At 42.9% G+C, this 27,988-nt stretch overlaps 1 protein-coding gene across 1 annotated transcript in view; it reads right to left on the bottom strand.

Annotated features, from left to right (window-relative positions):
• Positions 1-684: 684 nt before the first annotated feature.
• LOC133002230 (ADP-ribosylation factor-like protein 15) overlaps positions 685-27,988 on the bottom strand; it is an 89,023-nt gene continuing 61,719 nt past the window's right edge. The window contains exon 5 of the mRNA XM_061071995.1: positions 685-1,889. Coding sequence (XP_060927978.1) covers positions 1,737-1,889 — 153 coding nt within the window. The 3' untranslated portion in view covers positions 685-1,736. The remainder of the gene's footprint in view (positions 1,890-27,988) is intronic.

Raw genomic sequence — 27,988 nt, forward strand, 5'->3', positions numbered from 1 at the left:
TGTCTCTGCAAGATTTGAACATGTGAATAACAACTGAGACGATATTTTAGTTTTAAAACTTTAATTGTCATTTTAGACAAAAGTCATGATTGAAAAAACACAAGCAAACAGAAAATGAATGTTTTCCAACCTGTGTGTTTGTCAGAGGATGATATGCAGAGTCTAACATCGGTAGAATCCCTCATGGTCTCATAGATTCATTTTGCATTCGATCAAAAGAATGCAACACTTTCATTTTTATTGTACAAAAAAAAAGTATTAAATCAAAAATCCTCATGAAACACTGAAGAAAACAACAGAAACTGAAATGAATGCAGGAGGAGGAGGAGGAGGAGGAGGAGGAGGAGGAGGAGGAGGAGGAGGAGTGATCGTCCTGGGAACAGCCACACACCTGTGGCACAATGAACAGGACCCATCTGAGATGTTTGGAGACCACATGAGGCCTGAAGACGGAACCCCCCCCCCCCGAGCAGTAAGTCGGAGCGCGGGAGTTGGTTGGAGCGGGCTGGGGATGAGGTGGGGGGGGTGGGGGGGAGGCACGCTCACCAGCAGACAGGGAGGGGTCTTCACAGACAGTTGGAAGGCATTAGGCTGTCGGACAGGGACTTGTCAGATGCAGCTGTTGCTGCGGCTGATTGATAGTTTGTCTTCCAGCCTGACGGGGGGGGGGGGGGGGGTGGGGGTCAGTGTTGAGAGGGATCATGTCAAACTCAGGAGAGAAAAAAAATAAAGTAGAAAACACTAACATGAAATATTTTCTAAACACTGAATCGAAATCCGTCTCATTTCGCAGCCGGTGAATCATCGCTGCGGCTTCTATTTGATTTTGGTCTTTTGATTTGAAAGAATTCATAAGTGTGGTGAGAGATATAAAACATGTGATCAGGTTAACATACAGAGCTATAAAATAGACCCTACGCTGCACATTTATAAAAAGCATTCAGACTCTGGTCTCCATGACGTCAGCGGGCACCGAGTCCCGTGAGGAGTCGGACTCGTGTTTGGCGAACAGGAGAGTACACAGCAGATACTCCTCTGCAGGTACATAATACTCCATGAGATACTCAGACTACACTATTCAGATTAGATACGCGGTTATGGCGTGACAACACATCGATATGTAACTACCGTACATAACACAAGGCTTCGCACTACGCCCCCCCGACCCGACACCACATTTGTTGGACTGAGTCCCAGGAGACGCACACCTGAGCTCACACAGCACGTCACACAGGACAGAGAAGCAACCGTGTCCACACACACATTCTGGAGAGGAATTAGTGGAGACTTTAAACATATCTACAGAGAACCTGGCCCCCGCTACGTGTGTGACAGTGTGTGTGTGTGTGTTAGTGTTCATTGATATTGACTACAAGGAATGACAAAGGTCCCAGATGCCACTTAATCACAATGGCACAGACAGCAGTAAACAATATTTCCATTTGTGGAAAAGTTCGAGGACTTTTCTTGACTTGACGTCGGGTGGATTCGGCGGCAGCTCTCCTCTCAGGTTGTGTCGCGCCCGGCCGTCGCACACTCTTCCAATTTAAAACCGTGAGGCCGCAGTGAAGGGAGGATAACATAGAATATACATCTCCGGCAGAGTGGCCCACATCCGCGGTGCTTTCCTGTGTACATGGTTGTGTCTGTGCATGAGTGTGTGACCGTGGGCGCCAGCAGGATGTGGCGTTTGTTAGCCGGTGGCTACTAATGTCTCTGCATTAGCAGCGTTAGCATCATATCCTTGCAGGCTCAGTGTCTTTGTCCTCCAGCAGACTAATGAACTGACTGAAGCTCTCCTTCACCGCCTCCATGCCGTCGGTGGAGCAGCCGTCCAGGATCCAGCGTTTCCCTCGGGCCAGCGGCTCCAGCTCAAAGTATTTCTTGATCTGTTCGGCAAACACAAAGAAAAGTGATCAGTTCAAATATTCAGGGGCACTCCAGAAATTTAGACAGGATCACATTTAGTGACTAGATCGGTGCTCAGTGGATATCAAACCTCTGCCAAGGCCCAACAGTTACCGTATGAAACCACATGTTACTCTGCTAGATACAGATGTTTAAGTTTAAGATCAGTCCCCTGAATATGGGGTCGGGTCATCAAGATCCATAAATTACTTCCTGGGAAATTGGTGTAAATGTTCTGGAATGCATGAGTAAGTGAAAAACAAAAGAAATCACTGGATCTGCATCATTGTCCAGAGCCAAAATCCAATGAGTTCTTTTCCATGAGCCATCCTTCCACCAAGTTTCAGGGAAACTGTCGTAGCTTGTGCGTGTTCTCACTGAAGAACCAAACAAACCACGGACAGAGGTCGTCTGAGGGAATTCATCCTGATAATAGATCCAGTTTTCAGTGAATGTCCATGTGCTATTACACCACCATGTACATTCAGATCTCCAACAAACATCAGTTGTTTTAAGTCCTCACCTATAATCTTGTGCTTTCTGAGCAGTGTTGAAAACACGGTAAAGCTTTTGAAGCATTTTAGGTCAACAACCATCTAATAATTCAGAGAGACAACCAGAAAACTCCTGGTTCACATGTTGCATTTAAGTTTTCAGAGAACACACTTTGTCCTGAGAAGCCAAGAACATTAAAAAAAGGGAAAAAAGGAGGGTCCTCGTGTATCATCCCTGTCGCTGTTCAAGTAGTTTTCCATGCACAAAATGTTTTCTTCACAGAGTAACAAATACACAATCAGTTTACACACAAAGGTACAGACAGGAAAACCAAACACAGGAAAATAAATATGACACTACATGAAATTAAACAGTTTCCCTTTGAGAAATACGTTGGCAACTGATTATAAAGTTCATGTTTTCATCAGTGGGGGTGTGGTGAAGTTTTGGGTGGTGGTGGTGGGGGGGGGGGGGAGACCAGAACCAGCTGCTCGGTGAAAACAAAAACTCCTGAAGGTTCTGCAGGTTGTGAGAATTTCAGATGTGAGGGAAATGGAAGCAGTTTGGTTCGGCCGACGTGGACGAGGTTCAGCCGTCGCCTCCTGCTCGTCTGATCGGGACTGAACGATGTCAGGACCAATGTCAGTGATGCAATAAACACAATGTTCCTTTTCTGTTTATTTTATTCATTACTTTAGTAAGTTTCACAATCACACATGTGCTGTGCTTCTAAAGAAATGCAATGCATGTCAATCAGATGAATCCAGGAACACGACCAGCAAATTATTACCAAATGATCAGGAAGTAGATTGAAAAACATTCTGTGCAAGATCTTAAGAATTCAAAGACCTTGACAATAAAAATTGTGCGGTTTTCACATTGAGCGTTTGTTAAAGAAAACAAACAGCGGAGGTGGAAGAACAGACACATCACTCTATAGATAACATATGATATTAATCACAATCTCTTTAGCGCTCAGATAGCATTTCCATATATTTATGCAAATATACAACAGACCTGACTGAACAGATCAACGCTGTGTATTCCGAAAAGCAACACAACCAGACAAATGGAGGCACACTCCCTGTAAACACCAGCAAACCCACACAGGTGCCTGTCACACAGTCAAATGACTTTTCAACTTCAAGTGAAATTGCTTTTGTCTAGACCGTGCTGCGCTGTCTAGCTGTGCCATGGTGTGTGGCATGAAGAGGATGGGGAGGAGGAGGAGGAGGAGAAGGAGGAGGGGGGGTACTCTTTGTGTCTGCTCAAATCCAGCCAGCCATGCCAGCGAGTGGGAGAGTGAGCGCCGTCTCTGCCCCCCTGAGCCGAGTCTCTGTCCGGGTGTAATGTGAGTTTAATGACAGATTAAGTCACCTCAGCCGCGTTGGGCTCAGCGGCCGGGCTCGAAAGCTGAGCGGACCCAAACAGTGTTAACAAATCTGTCTGGGTAACTTGAGCTGCCCTAGCCCAGGCTCGAGCCCCAGACCTAGACTGCAGACGATGCGGCTGGCTGCCTGTCTGGCTGGCTGGCTCACTCGTCCGCCTGTGGCCAAGGCCCTCTTCTGGAAGACTCTGGCCCCTGCACTGGCAGACAGGCAGAAGGGCAGCAGTGACCTCTGTGCAAGTGCAGACAGCCTCCTTCTCTCACTTCCCTCTCGGCCTCACAGGCCAGCGGAACACACCCAGGGGCATCTCAACGTGTGGCTAATGCCTCCTTCTAGGCAACAGACAGAGATCTCCCCCACCAGACCAGACGACTTATTAGGTTTTGAGTGCAGCTTTACAGTTGTGCACTCGTGATAAACACATGATTTACCACAGAATTCCACACATACTCTACTGAACACCTCGGTGGTATGAACACCGTTATACGTGCTGCATTTCACGCACAGAGAAGATCCAATCCAACGGTTTTAATAACACAACAGGCGGACGGGACACATCCCGGAAAACCGTGTCGCAGTGTAACACGGCGGAAGGAACCCCGTGACCCGGCGGTCGGGTGCATCCACACGGGCAGTCGACAGTGTGGCCCAAACCAGTTTCTCTGAGATTAAGTCCTCCTAAGCACACTTATGCTTGCTTAAGGAATTGCGTGAGGCAGTGGGAAGGGTAAGCCACACAAGACTTGGGTTGCCAGATGGCTCCTAGGATGAGTCTAGCTTCTTCTAGGTCATACAGACCAGGGGCCTAACCTTGTGCATACAGGAGACAGCGGCTTATAGATGCAGAAGGGTGTCAAAAAATCTGGAGTCACCTGTGTCTGTGTCGACTGTATTCCCACTGCTGGAATCCAGCCATGTCAGCCACTGGGGTTTACTGTTGAGGGGAGAGTCATAAACCTCAGGAAAGCCGACCCCTTTGGCAACAGGCCTAAATAGTTACAATGACTATTTGTACAGAGGGACTGAGAACTAAAGCTTGGCCTGGATATTATAAGTATTCTTATTAAAGATAAGTATATCTCATCCTGTTTTAAGAGTAAGAGATAAACTAAATTTATAACTAATTTGTGTAAGGTGGAGGACGGATCAATGCCTCCTACAGACCTAAAACAGCCATTGTTACCGGTTTGTATGTTTTGGCAGATTAACAAACCCTAAAAGGAAAAACTAAAGTAAAAGTGCATCCGTTTAGGTTTAATTCAAGATCTGATATACTCCACATATGTGCAGAATTATGCAGGAGGCTTGGTAAGTGTGTACGACTGCTGCCAAGCCAAGTGCCGCAGGGAGAGCCGGCATTGTAGCAACATAGTTTTACTGTGTGAATTCCTGTAGATCAGTGGTGAGAAATATTAATCATGATAACAAATGCCTTCTCCATTGGAGGCCGACCAATATGGATTTTTGGGGCAGATGCCAATAATATGAAGATATTAGGGAGTTTAAAAACGTCCTATACCGATGTGTGTGTGTGTGTGTGTGTATATATATATATATATTATTATATATAATGAGTCCTCAAATGTCGTTATCAGACATTTATGACAAAGAAATGTATTTTACATTTTAACTATAAACTTTATTATAAATAAATGATATAAAATATATAGAACTTATATTAAGAAAATAAACAATTTATTTACATAAAACGTAAATGTAAATCGTTTCAACCGATTAGTCTATCAGGAGCTATTGTGGAGAAGTCTTTCAGGCTGGGACTGTTTATATGAAGGAATTTCTAGGTACAATTCACTAATCGCTATCGGAAATACAAAAGGACTGAAAGACTTATTGACTCATGGTTTTCCAACTATCGTCTTAAATTTCATATGCTGATTAAAAGAGACAATTCAGCAATTACCTTTCGGGTATAATGAGATAGAAAAATAAGTATTTTCATTGAAGGTGCATCATTAGGGTTTGACAAGTTGTGACCCAGTGTCTGCAGGGAGTGGCTGGACATTTAGTCAGCTAAGCTTAAGCTCCAACCCTGGCACTAGTTCAGGTTCCTTAAAGCAGCAGATGGGCACGCATAGCATGTGCTCCCTAACCCTATGCCAGATTACAAAATGTGATGGTCACTGTTGGCATCATGTCACGTCAGGAGGATGTCCCGCCACCAGCAGCCGGGCTCTGGCCTCCTGACCGAGTCAACGTACCAGGGAGGCAAAAACACTCAAAACACACTGACTGGAAGAGAGAGAGAGAGAGAAAAGAAGACGGAGTAAGAGCCAAATTCTAGTCAAGGATGTGCGTGATGTTGGCGGCTGAGAATATAGAAGAAGACCCCCAGACAAATTTATACCCCTGTTATGCAGAGGTGGTCAGTCTAAAAATAAATGTGAGCATTCAAACTAGAAAGCAGGTGTTCTTCTGCGCTTAAGTCTTTTTTTAGGCTACTGAAAAACAAAAAGTTAAAAGAAAATCAATCTTAAAAATCTTAAAAATAAATATTTCTACAACCTGCTTGTTTTATTTCTAATTAGGCTCATAGTTTGAGCAGCATCCAATCCCAGCATGCATCTTTTCAACATTTATATTGAGTAGAAACAGAGCAACTTTTCCCTTCTAGCATTTTCTAATAATATAACAGTTGGCATCGCAACCATGAAAATACATATTTGAACTAGGACCCCCACTCTCAATGCGATGATGAATAAATCAGAAGGCAAATTCTGTTACTGACCATTCTGATAGAAATATTGCCAACTGAACAACAGTTTTGAACCCTCAAGTTCCAGAGCTCTCTGTAGCCATCGCGAGTCCTGGGACAAACACAGCACCAATGGGTCAGTGTAAACAACTCCGTTTCTATCACTCTCTGTCTTTTTCTTTTGCTGATAAAGAAACAATTAAGAAGAAAGTTGTTTTACGTAATTTCTGTTACCTGGGAAATTCTATCGACATCTACTGGGCGAACAAAAGCACTATCCTCTTTTTGTTTTGGCTGCACAGAGGCAGACCCACTTCCTTTGTGCCTTAAAGCGCGTCAATATTTTTCTGGGAGATTTCATGCAGACAGCGGCAGATAGAATAGAATAGTAGAGGTGAGGTTGTTATAATAGAAATTGACTTGATGAAAACATATGACATACACAACATATCACTGACCCTTTTCTACCAGTTTGAGCCTGCTTTCGTTGAGCATCTACATTTCATATGATATTGAATTGTAGTTTTATTAATTTGTCTGTCTATTTGACCCACCTTTAGCATAATTTTGAAGTTGTAATGGTCATGGAACAATGTCATTATTTGGTGAATTTCCCGTCTGTTTCTCATGTTTTTTTTTGCCGAAGAGTTTGTGCTGAGTAACTCAGATTACGTTCCTTTCCTAGGAGAGTGATGGCACCGGTCCAAGGCAACACAGTGCACTCAGTTAACATGTTCAGGATCTTTCTGATAAAAGACTTGCTGCGGTTCGATGGTCTTGCGCAATGCACACGTATTTGGGAACTCTAAAGTTAGTTTTAGCATTCTTGCAGAGGTTAACAGCAAAGCCAGACGCAGGTTTACTGGATGCACTCCTGCCACAGATCAGTATCGTGAAAGAAAGTTAAATGACCTGTGCTGTCAGCTCTCAATTTCTCATCGGGGGGCGAGTTTTTTCTGTCGAGTCTGGCTCTTGCAGTAGCCTCAGGTTCCAAAAGTCTGAGAAAAATATCAAAACTAAATTTAATGATATCAAATAATACTAATAATCTCTTCCTGTTGAAGTAATGTGATCATAAAGAGAAGAACAGGAAATGTTCACTTGAGAAGCTTTTGCCTTTTAGCGATGTTTTGAAAAGCCAAAGCATTAAGAGAAACTGATAAAAATAAGTGATTGAACAGATAAGCGATCCCTCAAACATTGACTGCAGGCAACTATCAAAACTTTTATGTGGGCCAAAGATAAATAATAAACTCATTGGAGAACTAATGAGTTCAGCCTCAAGGTTTTTATTTGGATTGAAAGCACATGTGCACAGTGACCTATGGTGAAGCAGGAGAATGTGGTCAAAATATATAATTTCCAGGTATTAGGTATTCTAGAGGGGAATTCCTTATATTATGTCATATTTTAATATTTTAAGCTTTAAAATAAGAGTGACTCAAAAAATGGCAGATATGGCCTCTGTTGCCTTTTCCCAACATGGCCAAACGTCTATCACACATCACTGTCGTGTCAAAATCTCACCACATGAGTAAGCTATATAACTGGAGAGGGAAGCATTAGGGGAGCTCTGAAATAAGGAAAGTGGCATACTCAAATATCCAAGACAATCAATTACACCAGTTCCTGACATGTTGGCCCCTGTGAAGATATCAGTCACTTGAAAAGTGGACCACACTGGCGACTGCATTGAAATGGGAGGGGTAATGTGAGATCCACTTACCATATAATAGATATGGCTCTGTTTGCTTTTCCGGCTTACCTAAAGAGCCTTAAAGACATGAGAAAGCCTGGAGGTCCCCATGAGGGGAAGAGTTGGGAAGCCTGTGAAAAAACAAACATTGCACCACCACAAACCGTGGAAGGTGTCAAATGAAACAGCCCACTGGGCAGTAAGTAAAAACTAGAAGCCTATTTAGAAGAGGTTGTAACACCTTGGGCAATGGACCACGGCGGAGATAACTATCTGCAAGCCTTAAACAAGCAAAACAACAACCTGATCACCTTGTGGGGGGAAGTATTAGATGAAGGGAGTGTCCTGATGGCCCCGGATGTTACACCCCTTCTGTTTGGCCATGTTATCTCTCTGTCTCTTGATACATTGATAATAAAGTCAAAAGTAAAAATGTCAACAAATATAAGTTGCATGAAGTGAGGACTAAGACCCCATGGAGCTCAGGCTAAATGCAGCCTCATCCCGTGTCCACACCTACTCACATCTGTACTTGTGCTTTCGTCTTTAAGGAAGTTTTCATTGTTATTCAAAACTACAGTGGGTGCTTGAAGTCAGAAAAAGCTGGAAAAGCTGATTTGTGGTTTCCATTTGTACAGTGTTGTTGTTGCTTTCCCACTCTTGATATCTTATAAACTGATTGGCTCTGTTGCGGCTGGTGCATTTTTGAGGGAGGCCGAAAAGGAAGTGCGGTACCAAAGACCAACGGGCCAATCCTCAGGCAGGACTGTTGCACACTTGGCCCAGTTGAAGACATCAATGGTTTAAATTTTGTTATTGCAGCTCCTTCCACAATTAGGTAATTGTGGTGGTTCGCAGATGCACACGACTGCAAAGTCCCAAGCAGACCGTGCGGAAAGCGATTTGATGAAAAATGCTTTTCTTAATTCCAAAGAAGCCCTGACGACACAAGTAATACAAGGACTATAAACCTAAAGTTCAAGCACTGAGAGAAGTAGCAGGGAAAATAACTTTCAGTTAATTTGCTTTGGATGCGTCCAAGAACTAGCAAGCCCATAAAAACATTGAAGCCACCCTGGAACCGAGCCATTGCTGGAGAACTGTTGGACCAGGGGATTCTGGAGGTAGCAAGTTAAGACTTAAGTCCCCATGTCACAGTGCAAGAAGTGAGCGGCTTTTAGATTTACTGTCCTGTTCCACTCATGTGGGACCATGGGTCTCCCCGAGGCTCAGCGCAGTGCAGGTTCAAAGTGATTCACTTGCGGAACAATTCTCTTCAAAGCCAACTGACCACTGCCAGATCAGAGCCATCCTCAGAGGCGCTGTAAATCTAAGCAAGACTGCACAGGGGACATTCTTGCCAACCCTTTTAGTGTGCTCCTCCGAACAATGCTATTGCACTTAACAGCCTACACGGTGATAATGTCCTTTCCATATAGGCAACTTTTTTTTTTTTTTTAGTTTTAAAGATGTGCTCAGGAATATTCTCATTTGGACATTGAGCACGTTTACTTTGCTTTTTTAATGTTCTCCCAAATAATTGAGCAAACAAATATCAGTTTGATTATTTGATATTAGCAAATATCTTCATCAGTATTGTGATAAGTATTTTAAACAATTCTCCCTGCTCAACTAGATCAGATATCAGAATAGTCAAGAAACAGATGAGCTACTGGATCCTGGGAATTGGGCTCATTTGCCTTAAGATGATTATTAAAGCCCTTAGTTTCTGTTATGTCCTAACTTCTCAATATATATTTCTCTTTGGGTGAGGTCCCTCATATTTTACTCAGAAACCTGGTAAAGTTACAGTCAAGAAGTGTTCATGAATTACATTTTCAATAGTCAGGGTGCGCGTTGGGGGTAAAGAGGAAGAAAAACATCCGTCCTCTCATGTAGTGTAGGAAATGACTGGCAGGTTCAGGAGCCGGGACATGGCCCCTCCCCCAGGGGTTGACCTGTAGGACACCGAGAAAAGTCTGAGGGCAGAATATCTGGGATATGAGTGTAGGGGGCGGGAGGGGTGCCCATGTTTGCCTTGCCTTATAACAGATTTACAGTAACTCAATTTATTAAAGGCCAAGAGCTCCCTGACCAGGAACATCTGGTTTGTGGGACTTGAACGGGGGGGCTGGCGTCCTGCCCGTGGTCTCTGCTGCGGGGGCCAATATGCCAGCACCTTCCCTTGAGCCCGCCCTCATTCTCGTCTTCTTCTGAAGAGGGCCGCCTCGCTGAAGCAGCCCACACAGAGGGCCCTCAAAGCCCAGGAGGTCTGTCACAAGCCACCCCTCCTCCTCCAAGACCCCCCTAGTGGGACCCTCCACCCCTTTCACTCGGAGGCCCCCCTTTCACGCTCCAGTCCTGACAGTTGACCAGCTTGAAAGCTGCAGCAGGCCCCTGCTTTAGCACACAGCACGCGGCATTACAATCAAAGTGGTCCCCCTCTGCAAAAGATTTAAACCATGCGTCAAGTTGGAGTCTGTGCACACACGTACGCACGCACACGCACACCTCTCTCACATGGACAAACAGACCCAGAAAAACATACACACACGCACACACCATGGGAGCATCATATTTGAAATTCAAGGTTCCTGGGTTTTATTGTCTTTCTGCCTTGCATACCTTCGCCTCTTCGTAATCATGACCACATCTTCACATGGCTTCTTCATGTGTCTGCGCAAGTACACATATTTGTTTGTGTTCTGTAAATAAATCACACAAAGGTTCCTCACAGTAGATGGAACGAGCGCAGACAACGGCTCAGGAAACAAACGCACTAATAAGAACACAAAGTAAACAACGAAACCACAGCTCGTTCGGTCAGAACATAAAACACACATTACACGCACCTTTTCCAGCTGTTTCGAGTCTGTCTCTAATTTAGTCTCAATCACTCTGCAAAAGTTAATTTAAATCCACACATCAGCGGTTTCTTTGTTAAAAAAACTGTGTGCATAGTTACGGGGCTCCAGGTCCTCAGCATCAAAAATGAGATTTGATATACTTAAGAAAGTGTGTTTATTTTTATGCACTATTAATTCCTTCTGTTAGAAAACTGCTCCTGACTGGTTTTAATCATTACCAGGAAATCAGAGGTGTACAGCCAACACTGTGGCTCAGCCCAAGCAACAGCTGCCACAGCACCAACAAACACTTTCATACCAGGGAGGAAAGCTGCCCCATGTGCTCTTTCCTTTTCAGCTAATTATGCATAAACCCAATAACGACCATTGAAAATGAGGTATTTCAGAGGGGAAGAACAAAAGAGACTGAAACAGAAGTCTTCCATAGTCACCTCTGTAGAGCCAGGATGAAACTCAAACAACATTAGTCATTTTGAGTTTTGTCTAAAGGGTAAGTTTCAATGGATGAAAATCTCCATGGAAGAAAACCCCCAGAGATTCCCAGCGTTTGATCCCTGTGAGTCAGCAATGGAACCTGGGGGTCAAATCACATGCTGAATAGGCTTTTCGGAAGTCTTGTCCTGGCTAGTGGCGGCCGGTCGTCCGACCCCGCTTGACCACTAGACAAAGGGAGGGCACTGACTACAATTGGGATGGGGGGATTCTTTTCTCCTCCAATGGAAAGTCCAGCCCTGAATAGGGTCTGCATAGCTGAATTGAGTTCCACACCGATTTTGAGAGTGAGGACCCGCTGGGGTCAGAGTTCAGCATAATTTGACGCTGGCTGTGGGAAAAGGCGAGCGTGGTGCCCACACAACCTGCCGACTGCCCTCTCACCCACGGTGCCCCTTAACCTCCCAAAGGGACGGACCACCAGCCCACCAGCCCAGGGATGACAGGATGAGAAAGGCTGTATGGGTGGGAAAAGGAAAGAAAACTGAGATGAAGGTGGGCGGGACGGCTGCACTAGCAGGATTGACAAAGATGTGAGAGAGATGGACCATCAAAGAGACAAGAAGTTTCTAAGTAGCTTCACATATTGCGCTTAGCACACATTCTCCAGAGGTAATCAATATGTGCAGCTTGACTGGTTTGTCAAGCCTCATCGTCCAAGGTGGGATGGACAGAGCACTGGGTACACATCTGTGAGATCTCCTCTGGCAGGGAGGGTCAGCAGTCTTTTTTGTGTGTGTGTAATCACTCACTCACACAGCACACGTGCAAACAGAGGTTAATAGGTGCTTGGAAACCTATGCAACAGTACACAACTAAAAGTGGCCCGGCATTTATGAAAGAGTCCGATATATTTACAAGCTAAAACATCTGGATTTAAAACATCCTGCGGAGTGTAGCTCCACATCAGGGCCACCTAAAAAGATGCATGGAAATATAATTACATGGTAAATTGACTGCGTTTACACAGCGCTTTTTCTAGTCTGTACTACTTAAAGCACTTTGCAATGTACGTCGCATTTACCCACTTAAACACACACACATACATTCAATGATTGGCAGAGCGTCAGGAGCAGTTAAGTGTCTTGCTCAAGGACACGTCAACATGCTCTTTGGAGGAGGGTGATTGAACCTGGAACTTTACAATTACAAGATGATCGTTCTACCACCTGAACAACAATATATCCTGAGTCCAACATGTTGCCCCACACGCTGTCTGTGTACAGATTTTTCTTTGAAAGCGTCCAAGCAGGAAAGCGTCCGGGGACCCTAACGGACTTGTTTTCATCTTTCTTTCTTGTTTTTCTCAGCTTTAAGTGTTGTGCAGCTAAAACGATAAAATTCACAGAAATCAGCAGGTGGTTTGCAAATTACACTTATTACGCGCCCATTTTTTGTCTGTGTAATAAGTGTAATTTGTGTAACCATTGGCCTCAAGGTGGCGCCTTAATGATGAAGTAAACGTTTCACAATTATCTTAAAAATGTCTTGGCCTAAAGTCAAAATTCTTTCACAGGTTTAATCTCTTAATTCTACTCCATTTTTTCTCTACGGTCTTCTCCTTCTTTTCTATCATTTAAATAATCTCTGAAATCACTGAGCCTTCACTACGAAATATTCTGCTCCTAGACGCTCCCAAAATGCAGATGTCTGGATATTGCTTGGTCGCTCACATCTGGTGCAGATTGATTCAAGTGACAGCGGTTTATTACAAAAAAATCTAAATTACTAAACATTTCACCATCCAAACTTGAAAGAAATCTAAATAAATTACATGTTCATCCTACAAAACCAAAGATTCTTGCCACAACCAGTCAACACTGACAATGGTTCACTGCAAATTGGTAATCTCACTTGCCAAGGATTTAACAATTCATGCATGTGGTATCCAAATGTTTGCAAGCTGCTTAGAGGCTTATCATTGCTGCTTGCGGTGAAATAAAACTTAATAATTGGGCGACTGACAGTCACAAGCCCTTTTCAGTTTTTTTTCGAAACATTTTTCTATTTTCTTTCCTTCCTTGAATTTCCTCCAACCAGGAGTTAGGCATTTTGTTCCACTTCCAAAAATGCAAAGGTGTAGCTCACTGCCCAGCCTCCATGGAAACATTTTTCTGCTGTTTAGGAAACACAGAGTGTTTCACGCTGATCACAGACTGTGGGACGGGAGACTCGGTTTCAACAATCCCTTTTCATTAAACATCATACACAAACAAGGAACACTGATTATACATGTGATATTACCCACATTCACCCAGGACCTGCGAACCTTACTGAATTTGTTGGGCTGAAATTTTGTCAAATATCTCCATATAAAGAGACATAGTTAAATGATTAAATCACAGAATGAAGAGCGACGGCATGTAATGTAAAACAAGATTAAAAAGGCAGACTGGCATTTAAAAAATTGTAAGAGCTAACGTTGGCAAATAAAGCTGTCAACGCCGTCATCCAAACGACTGTCTGGTAAGGGCCACTGGCTGGAGACACCTCTTAACAAACCGTCACGTGCTGCTTTACATGGAATGTCACACTTCAGGGTGTAATACAGTGCACCTCATCAACTGACAGCGGGGAGCAGAAATCTGAGAGCTGTGCGATGCCACGGACTGGTCCTCTGCAGTTCCTGTCTGCTGATCATTCTGCATGTCCCCTAAACCAAAAGATTTATTTGGCCAGTGTAAAACAACACAAGCATAACAAGCATGTGTAAGGTTAATGAGTTAGTTGCTACTGGCGTCCAAAACAGGAAGTTAAAAATTACTCATAAAACTGAACATCAAAAGAGAAACAGGCAGCAGAGTAGGAAGCTCGATCTGGCACAGGCACCTGCACGTTACTGATCTGGACGGAATGCGCCCCTCGTTTTAAAGGCCGACACTTTGTAAAGAAAAAGAGAAGCACTGGACTGACTCATCTGAATTATATTTAAAGAGTAAAGCACCGTCGGGAACATTGTGTGAAAAAAGAACGATATCTCTAGAAGTGGTACTATATGCATCGGATATTATTATTGCAATATTATTTATGATGTATTTTGCAGATTATACCAGTGAGATAACACCTCTCCCTACAGTGGACATACCCAGGGCCAGCTTCAGCTTGGTTCCAGCCCTTGTGCTCGGTGTGTTTGAATAATGTGGCCGTAGAGCCATTTGGCACTTTATAAATGAGGGCCAGAGCTCAGCAAGGTCACCTGCTCCTCATCCGTTTTTCCACTGTAGCCAGCAACTCACAAGTCAGGGGGTTGGGGAGGGGCGCCGGGGGTTGGGGAGGGCTGGTTGCTGACCGGCTTCAGTCTAGACGGCTCAATACGCAGTTGACTTTTTAAACCCGCTTGTCTGGAAAAAGAGCAGACGTGAGGTAAGAGGGGGGTGAGCTGCAGCAGAGAGGTGGTGGTGGTGGTGCGTTTTGGCAGCCACAGCAAGCGGGCTACGAGAGAGGGGAAGGTAGAAAAAGGGAAAGAGGGGAAGAGAGACAGTGAGAAAGAGAAACAGACAGCGACGCAGAGAGAGAGAGAGAGAGAGAGAGAGAGAGACAGAGACAGAGACAGAGACAGAGAGAGAGAGAGAGAGAGAGAGAGAGAGAGAGAGAGAGAGAGAGAGAGAGAGAGAGAGAGAGAGAGAGAGAGAGAGAGAGAGAGAGAGAGAGAGAGAGTTTCACAGACGCTATCGGAGAGAGCCATCCGAGTCATGGCTGTGGCTCCATTGTCAAGGTCAGCGAGCTGCGGAGTAAAAAGTCACGCCACCTGACCCCCTCCCACTCCGCCTGTCTGCTTTCCTGCTGTTCATCCCGTCCTCCCCCTCAGTACCTCCATCAGTCTCGTCTGCTCACTCAGCACACACAGAGAGAGAGAGAGAGAGAGAGAGAGAGAGAGAGAGAGAGAGAGAGAGAGAGAGAGAGAGAGAGAGAGAGAGAGAGAGAGAGAGAGAGAGAGAGAGAGAGAGAGAGAGAGAGAGAGAGAGAGAGAGAGAGAGAGAGAGAGAGAGAGAGAGAGAGAGAGAGAGAGAGAGAGAGAGAGAGAGAGAGAGAGAGTTTGAACTCAGCAATAGGACAAATATTTTCACATAAATCAGACCTATGCGGGTTTTAAAATGCATTTTACTAAATGAACAAACACAGTTTCCAGATCCAGGCAGCTGCATGTGTCGTTGTTTAACATCTGAATCTCTCCCTTCCTCTCATAATATAAATGTTCAATTAAATCTGCTCGAAAAACTGAGCTGGTTTCTCTGTCTGATGCTGTGTTTAAATTCTGCATCAGAAATATTTATGCAAAAACGGTTTCGAACACATTCATCTTCATTTGGCATCTGAAATGTTGTGATGGCAAATTAGCAAAAGTCAAGCGGAAATGTCTGTTTGAAACGCTGACTGCACTCGATTTGCAGTTTTCATTAGTCCCTATTTCAGAATTATTTGACATTGCACAATGATCTCATCTTTACAAGACTGGCAATGAGCCCTTTTGGAAGTTCTCTTAATGATTATTCTGCAGAGAGAAGGAGGAAGATGAAATTGGCTCACTTCTAATTTTGCAACATTACTTAACTCTCTTAAGGCAAAAGCCACCCCCCCGAAGAATACAGACATCTGCTGAATCACTTGACGGGGCTGCAGCAATCCGTTATTGATTGTCTGCTGGGTCTGAATGCTTACTACTAACGATTCAATCTAGACGAAAAGACTAAGAGAGGTTATAGCTCACAGGCTGCCCTCCCCATGATTCATCACTGACCGGAGCTTGTTCCAACGATGAGGTATGTTAAAAACAAAAGGGCAAGCCAACGCAACAGGGAAGCATCGCATCACGTTAGTCGTGAGCATCAGTGTGTGCGGACCAGCTGAGTGGAGCACACATGCGCCCCCCTGCAAGCTTCTTAATATCACCAGCTCTTACTTTTTCTTTTCTGCGACATTAAAAACAAGCTGAGGGAGGAGAGGACGTGCATCGGATTCGGGACGCATCACGACTTGTGTAGTAAAGACATTCAACGAAACAGACATCTGGTATTATATTATACACAATAGCACCACACGCTTGTGACTAGATCAGAGTTTTCATATCAGAGTTGTGAGAAAACTCCACTTCAAGTGAGAAACAGACCTTCGTCATGAGAAATGCTTTTGCACCCTGTTCACAGCAAGTCGTTGTTTCATTATCTTGTTGTGTTCGACCTTGTCCCTTCTCAAAAAAGAGCTGCAAGTTAAATATGATCCTTCCCTTTAAATAGTGCAGATTTTAACTGAACATGACAGCATTCTGCAGCCAAACCCACAGAAACATAAACCTTTAATCCTGGACCTTTTTAAACACATGCTCTGATGCTGTTTGTGTGCGGCTGGATGTGCTTGTTGTGTGTCTTATCTCAGTTTCCATTTATTCTGTTGTGTTCTCCAGCCAAAGAGATCATGATGTCAGTTAGATTTCCTTATTAAATAAAGCGTTTAATACGAAAAGTCTCCTTTTGGATTTTATCTAACAATGTAATGATCTCTCCAAAAAACAACAACATGGAAGCTTCTACTGGCAACATTTAAACTCCTGTTTAAGAAATGAACACAAAAATGTATATAAAATGAAATAAATAAAAACTTAAAAAACTAAATATCACATTCCTGTTGGTGACTAATGTAAAACTTTCAACCTTCTGATCATTCTAAATGAGCTGGCAATAATTAGACGTTTCCACTCAGTAATGACGCAAGTGGAAGGTATTGTAAGGGTGATCTTTACAAGTCAGTTGGAGCCATTTGGTAACAGAGTTGCTCACACTGTTGTTTCCTTCTTAAGGTCCATTGATTGGCCCTTACCTGGGCCTCATCCTCCACACAACCAATCAGCGGCCACCAGGGAATTTCGAGACACCAGCGTCAGAGGCCTCAGTGACACACACACCATGTGCCAGACGTTTGACGAAAGTTTCAGACACTGGGCACCACATGAGTCATTGAGCACAGCCACCACCCAATGAGTGCCAAGACCTGCAAGTTCACCATGTGCAAAATGGGACAGAGGACAGTGGTTGACGAGCCACTTCCGTCTTGGACTGTTCCCAACACAGTTTGATCAAAAGTTATCATGGCACTTTCTGCAAAGTCAAGTGAGTGCACCAGCCACTGGAAATAGAATCACTGTCCCAGTTAGGTGAAGCTTATTTCTATGAACGAGCAGGGATCTGAAACGGTTCAAACACAGCAACGCCAGCAGACTGCTACTCTGAACACTACACTCAGCCACACCAACCCACGTGTATTATTAGGAAGCCAATGAATTAAAATTAATTTCACACTAATTACAACATTGACAAATATTTGATTTATTTAAGACATTCTAGATTTCAGTGCATAAAAACTCGACCCCCTTGGCAAATAGAAGAAGATGAACGTAAATTCCTCTGATGAATTACAGTGGGTTCTTGTGGTTATTAAAGATTTCCTGCTCTCCCACAGTTATTTCAACATATATTTGCATCCTGTTATGGTGCAAGACTTAATAATGACTCATTGATAAGGCTTCCATTCTACTAAATTATCTATTTTCATCATAAATGCCAAAACATGTGCAAACATTTCTTAGGAAACCAAGCACATTTGTTTCTGATTAATGTAGCATATTGATTAGAGATGGGTCAGGCAAGATTCAGCCTGTGCTGAGCTCCATAAGCTGTGCAGGGTGGGACATGCTGCACCACATTACTTAGCTGGCAGTGTAACTAACTACGTGATACACGCCGACAACTTCTGAACTAATTCCTGGCGATAAGAGCAAGTGGTCTATCGGATGTAACATTCAAAAAGCCATCTGGAGGTCTGCCACCTGTCGAGGGTGAGTAAGAACGGCCAGGAAGGAGATAGTGCGTCAGATTTCAAAACAAAAGTCACACTGAAATTTTCAACAACTTTGTCCGTTACAATGGTTAAAGAACATTTCTGATCAATCATCCACCATCAATTCACTTATTTACAAATTTATATATCATCTATGAAGCCATTCAAATTGCAGAATTCAACTATTATCTACATCTGTGTAGTCCTTTAGTCACGATCTCCTTTAAAGCACAAAATAAAATACCCTGGAATTGATGTAACATCCTTGGCAGAAGGTAACGTGATGCATTTTGTTAAAGTATGATGCAAAACATAACACTTCTAAAAATTATTTTGTAAATACTTGCAAGATGAATTTTTAAAAAGTATGTATCTGCCTCTTTGACAAAAGGGGGAAGGGATTTTTTTTACTTCTTGTTTACCAACACAAGAATACAGAACAATACAGACAGAATATCAATATTCCTTAATAGGTTTGTGAAATCCTGCTCTTCATAATCCATTATAGATATTTAAATGGCCGTGCACGGAAATATTCTCAGGACCAGAGCATCGATTTGGAAATTCATTACATATGCATGAAACGTCAATGTCACATAATAATAATTGGGGAAAAAATCTACAATGTCAACTATATTGACAATTGATTATTTCTAATGCACTGAATTTTAATATGTAGCTGTCTGATTATCATAAAAAGGTGAAACGCCAGGATGATGAGCTTGCATTGAGTGTTTTCTTTGCTTGAACTAGGTGTGACTGTTACAGTAATATAGATACCATAGCAAAATGTATGTATAAATATTCCCCCCTTATATGCAGTATTCACTGTTGTGATTCAGGAGGAATTCCTGTATGATGGTGGCACCAATTTAAAAAACTTGTTTCACCAACATTTTTTAGATTTCGTGCTGAAATGGCTTCATGAAAAGCACATGATGAGAGCCGGGAGCGAGCACATGACCACAGCCAGAAATGTCTCAAGTGTTGTGTTCTTCTCTAAATGAATAGGTGAGTCAAACTAATGTCTAAACAATAAGATATTTTGATACTATCACTTCATTTATATTTTCCAACTGTCAGAGTTATGCTGGGAAGCTGAAAATCATTATCATCAATCCCTATGACCTCGGAAACTTGTTTAAACAAAACGTCTTGAATGTGTATTAAACAAAAGAAAACAGGGAAGCTGTCTCCGACATTTTAAAATTCAGTCTGTACTGTTTGTTTCCTTGTGTTCCACCAGTTTACATGAAACTAACCTTTCATGACACGTCTCTAAAACACATTTTCTTTGTGCGGGCTGTTCACACCTGCAGTCGCATCATTAAAAGAACATCACTTCTATCGAATGACTCTAATCAGATTAAGACGACATTTATGAAGGTAATGAAATGCCTCTGGGAGCAGAGGTTATCACTCTGAGGTAATTGTATATATTACTGCGTAACATTTACACTACCAAATACCCTATCAGTAACAGAGCCTTGAGAAAGAGCTCCTCTCTAGTGCCATCAACATATTACCTTCAAGTGATTCAGCGAAGCCTTCAGCGTGGGGAGAAAATGAGAACATTCTGGATTAGACTCAGACAAACATAAATTACCAAATCAAAGTCAAATTAAATTAGAGGAGATAAAGCATAGCTTGCTGAGAGAGCATTGTTATGGTAATTGAACTGGGTCCAAAAACCTGGCAGTGGCTTGTTTGGTTGCGTAAAGAGTCGTTCATTTTCATTGTCTGGCTGTCGTTCCAAAGCTTTCATCTTCCTTTATTGAGTGTGTCTGTTCAGAGCAGTCAGACTGCACACACGTACTACAGGGGTATCACCTGGGTCTTTTTAACAGCTACCAACACTGCTGGAAATAAATACGGCTCAATAAGACGCTTTGTGGTGAGGTGACTCGACTGGAGGTGTGAGAGTACCTGCTTGGTGTGCATGTCAAGTAAACAATAACGGGCCTCAGCACCCGGCATTACTTCAGAAGGCCTCAATTACAAGAGATTATTACACATAAACGTTTCCGTTACGCACGCCATTGTGCGGATGTTTACCGTTTTCAGTCGTGACTGTGAGAAGTGAAATGCCAATCTCTCCATTGTCAATGACTGGCAGTTCATTCCCACAGGTGAAAAATAAATTCTATCCATCCACAGGCTAGGATTACCAAAGAAAAGAGGGAACAATATCGTACATCTTGCAAAGTGGAAAACCCCTTCTACACAACACTCAAGGAGCAATTTAAAACGAAGAAGATTTTATCATTTTGTTCCACGTCATAGAAAATAAAAGATTTCTGTTTGTTTTCTTTCAGAATAAAAGCAAAGGACATGTATCCTGTTCGTGCATTTACATCCTTAGGAAGCGAAGCTACCGCTGCGTTCATCTGGAGGCTGCTTCTCAAATACCCAAAATCATTTGATTCACTTCCTTACAGGAAGTGTCCGAAACTAATCAGCAGATACACAGTGTTCCAAGAGGATGTCAGTGCAGAGGACTGGTCATGCCACAGGGTGCAGACACCAGGCTGACTCCATGCAAGCTAACCCATGCAGGGTCATTCCGGTCATATCACATCAGGGACCTCTAACATTTCACTATTAGCCTCCATTAGGTCTTAGCGGGCTTAGTCATATCCTCAGACATTTTGTTCATTCCCTCGCAATCACTGATTTAACCCGAGAGAAGGTGACTAGTCCTCAGAGTGACATAACATGCCACTCGCAAGGTGAATACATGAGGACTACAGATTACCTAAAACTGCTTTGGGAATCTGGTGTTACGTAAAAAGCTAAAGGGAATTAACGTTTAAAAAAAAATAAAGTTAATACTGCTCTCAGAATTGCCTCCAGTCTGCCAAACAACACCAAAAACAAACCATACCACCAGCCCACAGTTCCTTCATGGTATAATACAACATGGCACACCGGGGGAAATGCTTTAAATCAGAACTCACGAATCCACCACGATTAAAAAAGGATGAAAAGGTGGTTTTGCAAATCTGGCACATGTCGGTGGTACAGAGACAATAATGTGCTGTGCCCACAATTTAACAGGCAAAATTGAGAACAATTACCACCACCCACTTGGGGTCTGAAAAGAAAAACGATCTGTGTGGGAAACGAGACAGGTTTTCTTTTATATGTGTACTTTGCATATTGGGCATGACAAAACATGCGCTCCAAAAAAACCAAACACATCATTAGGATTCTGACACTGATGGGCTTAACAGTAGCTCGGCAATACTTTGATTACGTTTTGGGTTAAATAAAAAGTTTAGATAACAGACTTCACCTCAAAGTGACACTTTAATACGTACGAAACCCAAGCAGACACAACACGGGAGAGATTTTCACATCCTCAGCAACTTAACTGTGAAGTGTGGTTCCATTACAGTCCCCTCCAAAACAACTGAAGTGGGAAGATTGCCAGAAGTCACCACACAATCAGTTTGAATTAGTTCTAAATAGTCACAAGGAGTTTTTATGCATCTTTGAGAAAATGCGACTTAAGTTCACTTGGAGTAAATTGGACAGGAGCTTTGAATAAAGAATGAATCATTTCAACATTCAAAACAGAGAAAATAGAAAAACAACACAGACAAACTTGCTGTATGTTATGGGAACACTAACTACAATGTTTCCTGCACATGGAGACATCGTTTCTGGACGAATTTGTCTATCAACTCCTAATTTAGCTCCTTTAATTCAACAACAACAACCAGATGAACAGGATGGATCATAGCGCTCGGTGTGCATGGGTAAACAGACGGATGACACACACACAGTCAGAGCTGGGTTACAATAGCCCTGAGTTAGAAGATAAGAGCGGGACGGAGGTTCAGGTGTCGGCCCCCGGGCTCGACTAATCCTACCTGAAGTGCCCGTCCCATTAGACCGTGTAATCAGGAATGTGCTGCAAAGCAGGTGTGTTAATAATGCTTATTAAACAAGCGCCCGTTCACTGCTGTCTGCTGTGGATACCCACTGTGTTGGTGATGTCATGACAAGACGTGAGATGGAAGGCAGAGAGGAGGATGTAAGGTAAGAGAAGAGTATTTTCACAGACTGGCGAGTCCAGACAGAGAGGCAGAGCGAAAAATAGCTCAAGGGGCAAACAAGGTAACCTTTTTCAAAAGACGCTTCAGGGGGTGTCTGCCAAGTCCCACACAATACTGTCTGCAGCGAATGTCTCTGTTGCAGTCGTATTGCACTGCAGAACAAAACTGTGCTTTAAACTGTGTGTGTGCATCTTCTTAACGCAGATCAAATCTACTGAAACAGTCCAAAGCTGCTTATCTGAATGTCTCAAAAAACGCATCACCACCTCATGGGCATCTTACTCTCGCTCTTACAAAAGTATTAGTTTTGCCCGGAGATTGTGACGTTGTTGAGAATTTTACATCTGGATTCACCTGTGAATCCAGACTGGCCTGAAAATGTACCTTACCTGGGTTTCCTCTTGTGCACCAGCTCACTGTAGCTCAGCTGTGCATGCAAACAGATCTAGGTATAACTATAGTATCAAGCATTGCTCTGCCATCTTAATATCACATTACAACAGTAATTACACTGGTTTTATGTACTAATGTACAGAACTAAACCTACTTTGTACTACAAAGTACCAAATCGTTATCAATCGTTTAACTAAATTGTGGCATCACATGCACTTTTAAGTCAGCAAAAAGACTTGTATCATGAATTCTTCTCAAACTCTGTCATTGTGGCTGATCTTTCATCCCTACCATTATTCCATTTCTGTCTGTTCTTTGTAATCTACAGTAGTTTGGACCAATTTATCACCGGTAATGAAACACTACGGGGGAACTAGAATAAATATCAATTTAGTTCAACATGTGATGAGATCATAATGCTCACATGGAGGAATGCAGACCCTCCCTATTAGCACGCTGGATTAAGCATGGCTAATAAATATGTTGCCCTGAAGCCATGGACATCTCATGTTCATGACATCATAACCACAGAATAAGCCGTGAGCACCTTGCACGGGGCTATAATCAGATCTCCTACATGGCAACTGTTGTCAGGAATAAGGCCCGGAGAATAACACTGCCCAATTTACTTGAAAGATGAGCATATTCCTTATGAGACATCTCCATGATTCACAGTGAGGGCTCCTGTTCTTTGGGGGTGGGGGGGGGGGCTATGGAACAAGTCTGGACACATCCATACCAGCCAGAACATCCCCATTAAGGGGCCACTTGGTTCTAAAAGTGGAGAGAGATGGGGCACGGGGATCAAATGGCCAGTTGTTTACAAGGTGTTTGCCTACTAACATAGATAAGAACGTCAAAGACGGGAAAGCAGGGGCTTGGTCTTACTCAAGATCAGGGGAAGGAAAATAAGTCGACAAAAAGGTGAGAAAAAAAAAATATATATATATCCCCGATATATCATTTTATTTGATTTCTGATTTGATTCAGAAGCATGTGCTTGGACAGGAGCACTGCTGATCTGGTATTGTTGGATTGTCTAAATTGCCTGAAATGTCACACACTTGTTAAGGAAGTCAAAAAAAAAAAAAAAAAAAGCACAGAAATGACTGAAGTGAATGATGTGTGGAAGCTGGAGTGGTGGATTTAAGTGCTACAAAGTGACCGGCCATGCCCTCTCTTTGTGTTCTAAGGCCAGAGTGCATCCTCTATGAGTCCCCTGACGTGCTCAGACCTCATTCATGGGTAATGTACCAGACAGAGCAGATTACTCCCCTTTCTTCATTCTCTGCGCTCAGCCGTGGAAGCCCTCCCTGCCCACGCCTTATTGCCCACTTTCTCTGGTGTCCTGTTTGTCTAGTTGACAGAGATGCCGCTAGAGTGCCTGAATTTGGGGAGTTTAATTCCCACATAGAGGAAATCTAGGAGAGAATTGTGGTCCCAAAAATTGAAGAACATCAGCTACGCAACTTTTTCTAAACGTCCTGAGGGCCTGGTCAATTAAATATACTACGAGAACCTCGAGGTTTACAAAGAACAAATTGGGCAATGAAAATCAATTGAACCCATTGTTTAAAGCTGGTCGTGATAAACCTTGCTCAAATGAACCAGGACAGAGAACAACCAGTGAGTACAAACGGTTTTCTCATAACTTCTGTCCACTGTTCCTCTGAATGACCGACTCCGTATCCCTCATTTGCTGGAGTAATGGATACAACCCGATCTGTGGGACTGAATGGCTGCCATCAACGACTTGTGTTTTCTCAAGTCCTTCAAGAGCAATCTAAAGAGTTCCACATTGGTTCCGCACTGAGATCAGTGCTGGGAGACTATGCAGTGTTTACATACACTCACTCATCCATCTGGAACACAACAGTGATGGAGGAGTGTTGGGCAATGAGGCGTTCACGTCAGGTCCACGGCCTATTTGTCTCCAATGAGCAGTGGATACACAAATTCAAATAGCTGAAAATGTATATTCATTCATTCTGACAACTTGTATGATAATGTTAAACGAAAATGTTAGGTTTCTTATAATGTGAATGCAACAACCCAAACTTATATTATGTAAAGTCTGAAGGCCTGGTGAAAATGACATTTGATGAATTTTATTGTCTTGCTCTCCGAGTGCATGTTTAAAGGAATAAAGGTCCTTGATTTGAAAAATTATAAAATTACAATCTAATATTCATGAGTCATATTTAAGTAATATTTCTGACGTCCTTCTCACTAGAGAAAATGTGAAATATTTTGTGAAACTCCAATTTAGCAAATCTAAAATATGAATATGTTCTTTAATAACTCTCAGGCCAAAACAAAATGGAAAGGTTTTGATACAATGCTCTTTAATGAAAATGGTTGTCTGAATTAATGCTGTAGTCTACACTACATCAAACATGGGTCCGTTCTGTGACGCATTTGAAATTAAAAATGAATTCATATAAAAAATGAACTTCATGAACGGATCACAAAAATTATGATATGACCAGAACTACCATTAAAAGTGTAAAAAGGTTAAAACCAACATCATTTTGTCACGAATCTACAACTTATATCAGTAACTCTGATCAGGGTTAGGTTCACTAATTGCCCTGGAATGCACTCGTACACAATCTATATCTTTCAGTATTATCGACTTTGGTTGCGGTGTAGAATGTGCAACAGCCTCCCAATCACATAGCCACGCAGATGGTGCCTTCTCAGGGCCCTTCACCACTGACTTAGACACTGGCACCGTCACAAACTCAGACAGACAGAATGAAAGAAAGCAAGAGAAAGAGAGGAGCTGGCATATGAGTAAGGTCCACACAGGTTTGGCATCCAGTGGGGCTGGCAGAAACACAGCTAAAGATGGCTGAGTGCATTCCCAGCCCTGGCAGAACAAATGGAACTGTTGTTTGGGTTCAGAGGAGCTGGCCCTCCGAAAGGACACCACGGGAGGGAGGTGGAGGGGTGGGCAGGCCAGACAGGGACAGACGAGGACACTGGAGCAGAGTGGCAGGGTTGCACGGCTCACACCACCCACATCAGCTCCAGCAGACAGCGTCCAACTGTTCCCAGAGGGCAAAGTTTGCGAAGCGAAAAAACAGGGAACACTTGGTGGAAGTTACAACTTAGATGCAAAAGATAGGCAACTGCATATGAGGTAAATTTACCCAGAATCGTGGAGCGTTTTACTTGAAAGTAAGATGTACAAATCAAAAGTACACGTCAGGACATGTTGCCTTCTTGGGGCGTTTAAACTGTACTGTATTGTATATTGGTAACATCAAAGTTGTTTTGTTGATATTTCTGAATGAAAGTGAATCAATTGAGCTAAAGATGTGGTGAAGTTAACATTATTTAACCTTAAATTATCTGTTAGGTAATACTCCCGCAGGATTTGTCTGTCTTCCTTTGACGCTCGTCTCAAGTACCCTGGGAGGGTAATCCAGATCACAGGAGCTGATGGAGGAGCGTCTCATGTGGCCCAGACAGCCCAGGGGACTCATCTGTCATCTGGTACGATTAAGACGCAAATCGCACAGGAAGAGTGAAACTGCCCCTGAACTACAAACAGTGATGGTTGGGCCATGAGATGTGTGAGGGAGGGACTTGGAAAGAAAAGATTGATGGTGGCTGACTTTCAGTAGCAGTATAAGAGAGAAGACCACTCCCGAGGTTGGATGTGAACTTTCCTTGTCAGCAGCTCAGATCCCGTCTGTTATCAACCTTTTGGTCAAGATAGTTACACGGACTTCACTCAGGAATTACAAGTTTCTTTAGCGTTTATATATGAAGTGCAATTAATAGGAAACAAAGTAGACAAATAATTATATCAGTTCCTCAACTATGTCTGTTGTTTACATCAAGATCCCTGCAATGCTAAAGAAAAGTTAAAATCAGCCTCATTGTTTGAATCTGCTCCAAAATGTAATGGTTTCTTCCTTGGCCCATATCACACCCTTCAACCAAGTTTTAAGAAATTTGGTTTGGTAGTTTTTGCATAATCCTGCTAAAATGAACTTGTGTGGCGAAGGTGGATCCAAAAAAGGGTTGAGGTGCCGAGGATTTTCTTTTCTTTTTGTGCTGTAGTCACCATCATTTTGAACCAATCGTCAAATGTGCAAATCTCCCCTTCTGCCCTGACCCCAGCAAGCATCGCTTACATATTCTGTCTGCCGCCAGGCAACACAACTTTTCATCACCATAGCTCGGGCGCCACAAACAAGTGAAAGCATTGTTGTGGGGAAAAAATTATGAATTCTGTTTCCTTCTGTGTGGGTCAAATAACCTATTAAATGGTCTGCGTGTAAGCGGAGATCTCATCACAATGTGGACAGAATGCAGACAACACAACACAATTAGAGTGTGTAAACACATGTGGTGTGGTTGGATTAATGATTATACAAATACCATCTCCAGACAAAGATCACATTTTGGTCCCATGGGTGTGTGGGCTCTGTGTGTACTGTTGAGATGAAAACAAAAAACACATGCGAGTGGACCACACCGAAATCCTTTCTAAATATAGGGATGTTTCAATTTGTAATCGGAACCTACATCGCACAATGCTATCCAGCCTATTCACCAACTGGAAATCATGTGAGAGCCTGTTGCTGGCGTACACACTCAGTCAGAAAAAAGCAGTAGTTGGTAATGTTTAGAAACCCTTTAAGCATGATGCTATCTCGCTTGAAGAATGTTAAAGATAATACTGCGGCTTTAATCGTACCCAGGCAGGCTTGTGGCGCTCAAGACACCTGGTTTCCAAATCCTGTTGGTCACATCTCTATTTTTGGTCGACATTTTTCAGAGCCATTAAATGTGCCTCGCTGTTTGTCTGCAGGCAGGGTGGCCATGGATATTTACCGGCTCTGGCTGGAGCAAAACATTGGAATTCGTGATATTTGGTGAGAAGGCACACACATTAGTTACTGCATCAAGTTTTTTGCCACTGTACTGTGGCAGTTTAATGTCGCTTCTGCAATTTAAGTCCAGTGGTTTAAATGATGAACATCTACAAAGTAAAAAAGTGCAAGAACTCTTAAATCAAGAGGTATTGTACGAGGTGTCCATTATATTCTTCTGATATGTTCTTTAGATCCTGCCTTTAGTAAATATATATTTTGTTTATATCAATAGAAACTGTCCGGACAACATTT

Source organism: Limanda limanda, chromosome 5, assembly GCF_963576545.1.
Source record: "Limanda limanda chromosome 5, fLimLim1.1, whole genome shotgun sequence".
Classification (NCBI taxonomy): Eukaryota; Metazoa; Chordata; class Actinopteri; order Pleuronectiformes; family Pleuronectidae; genus Limanda; species Limanda limanda.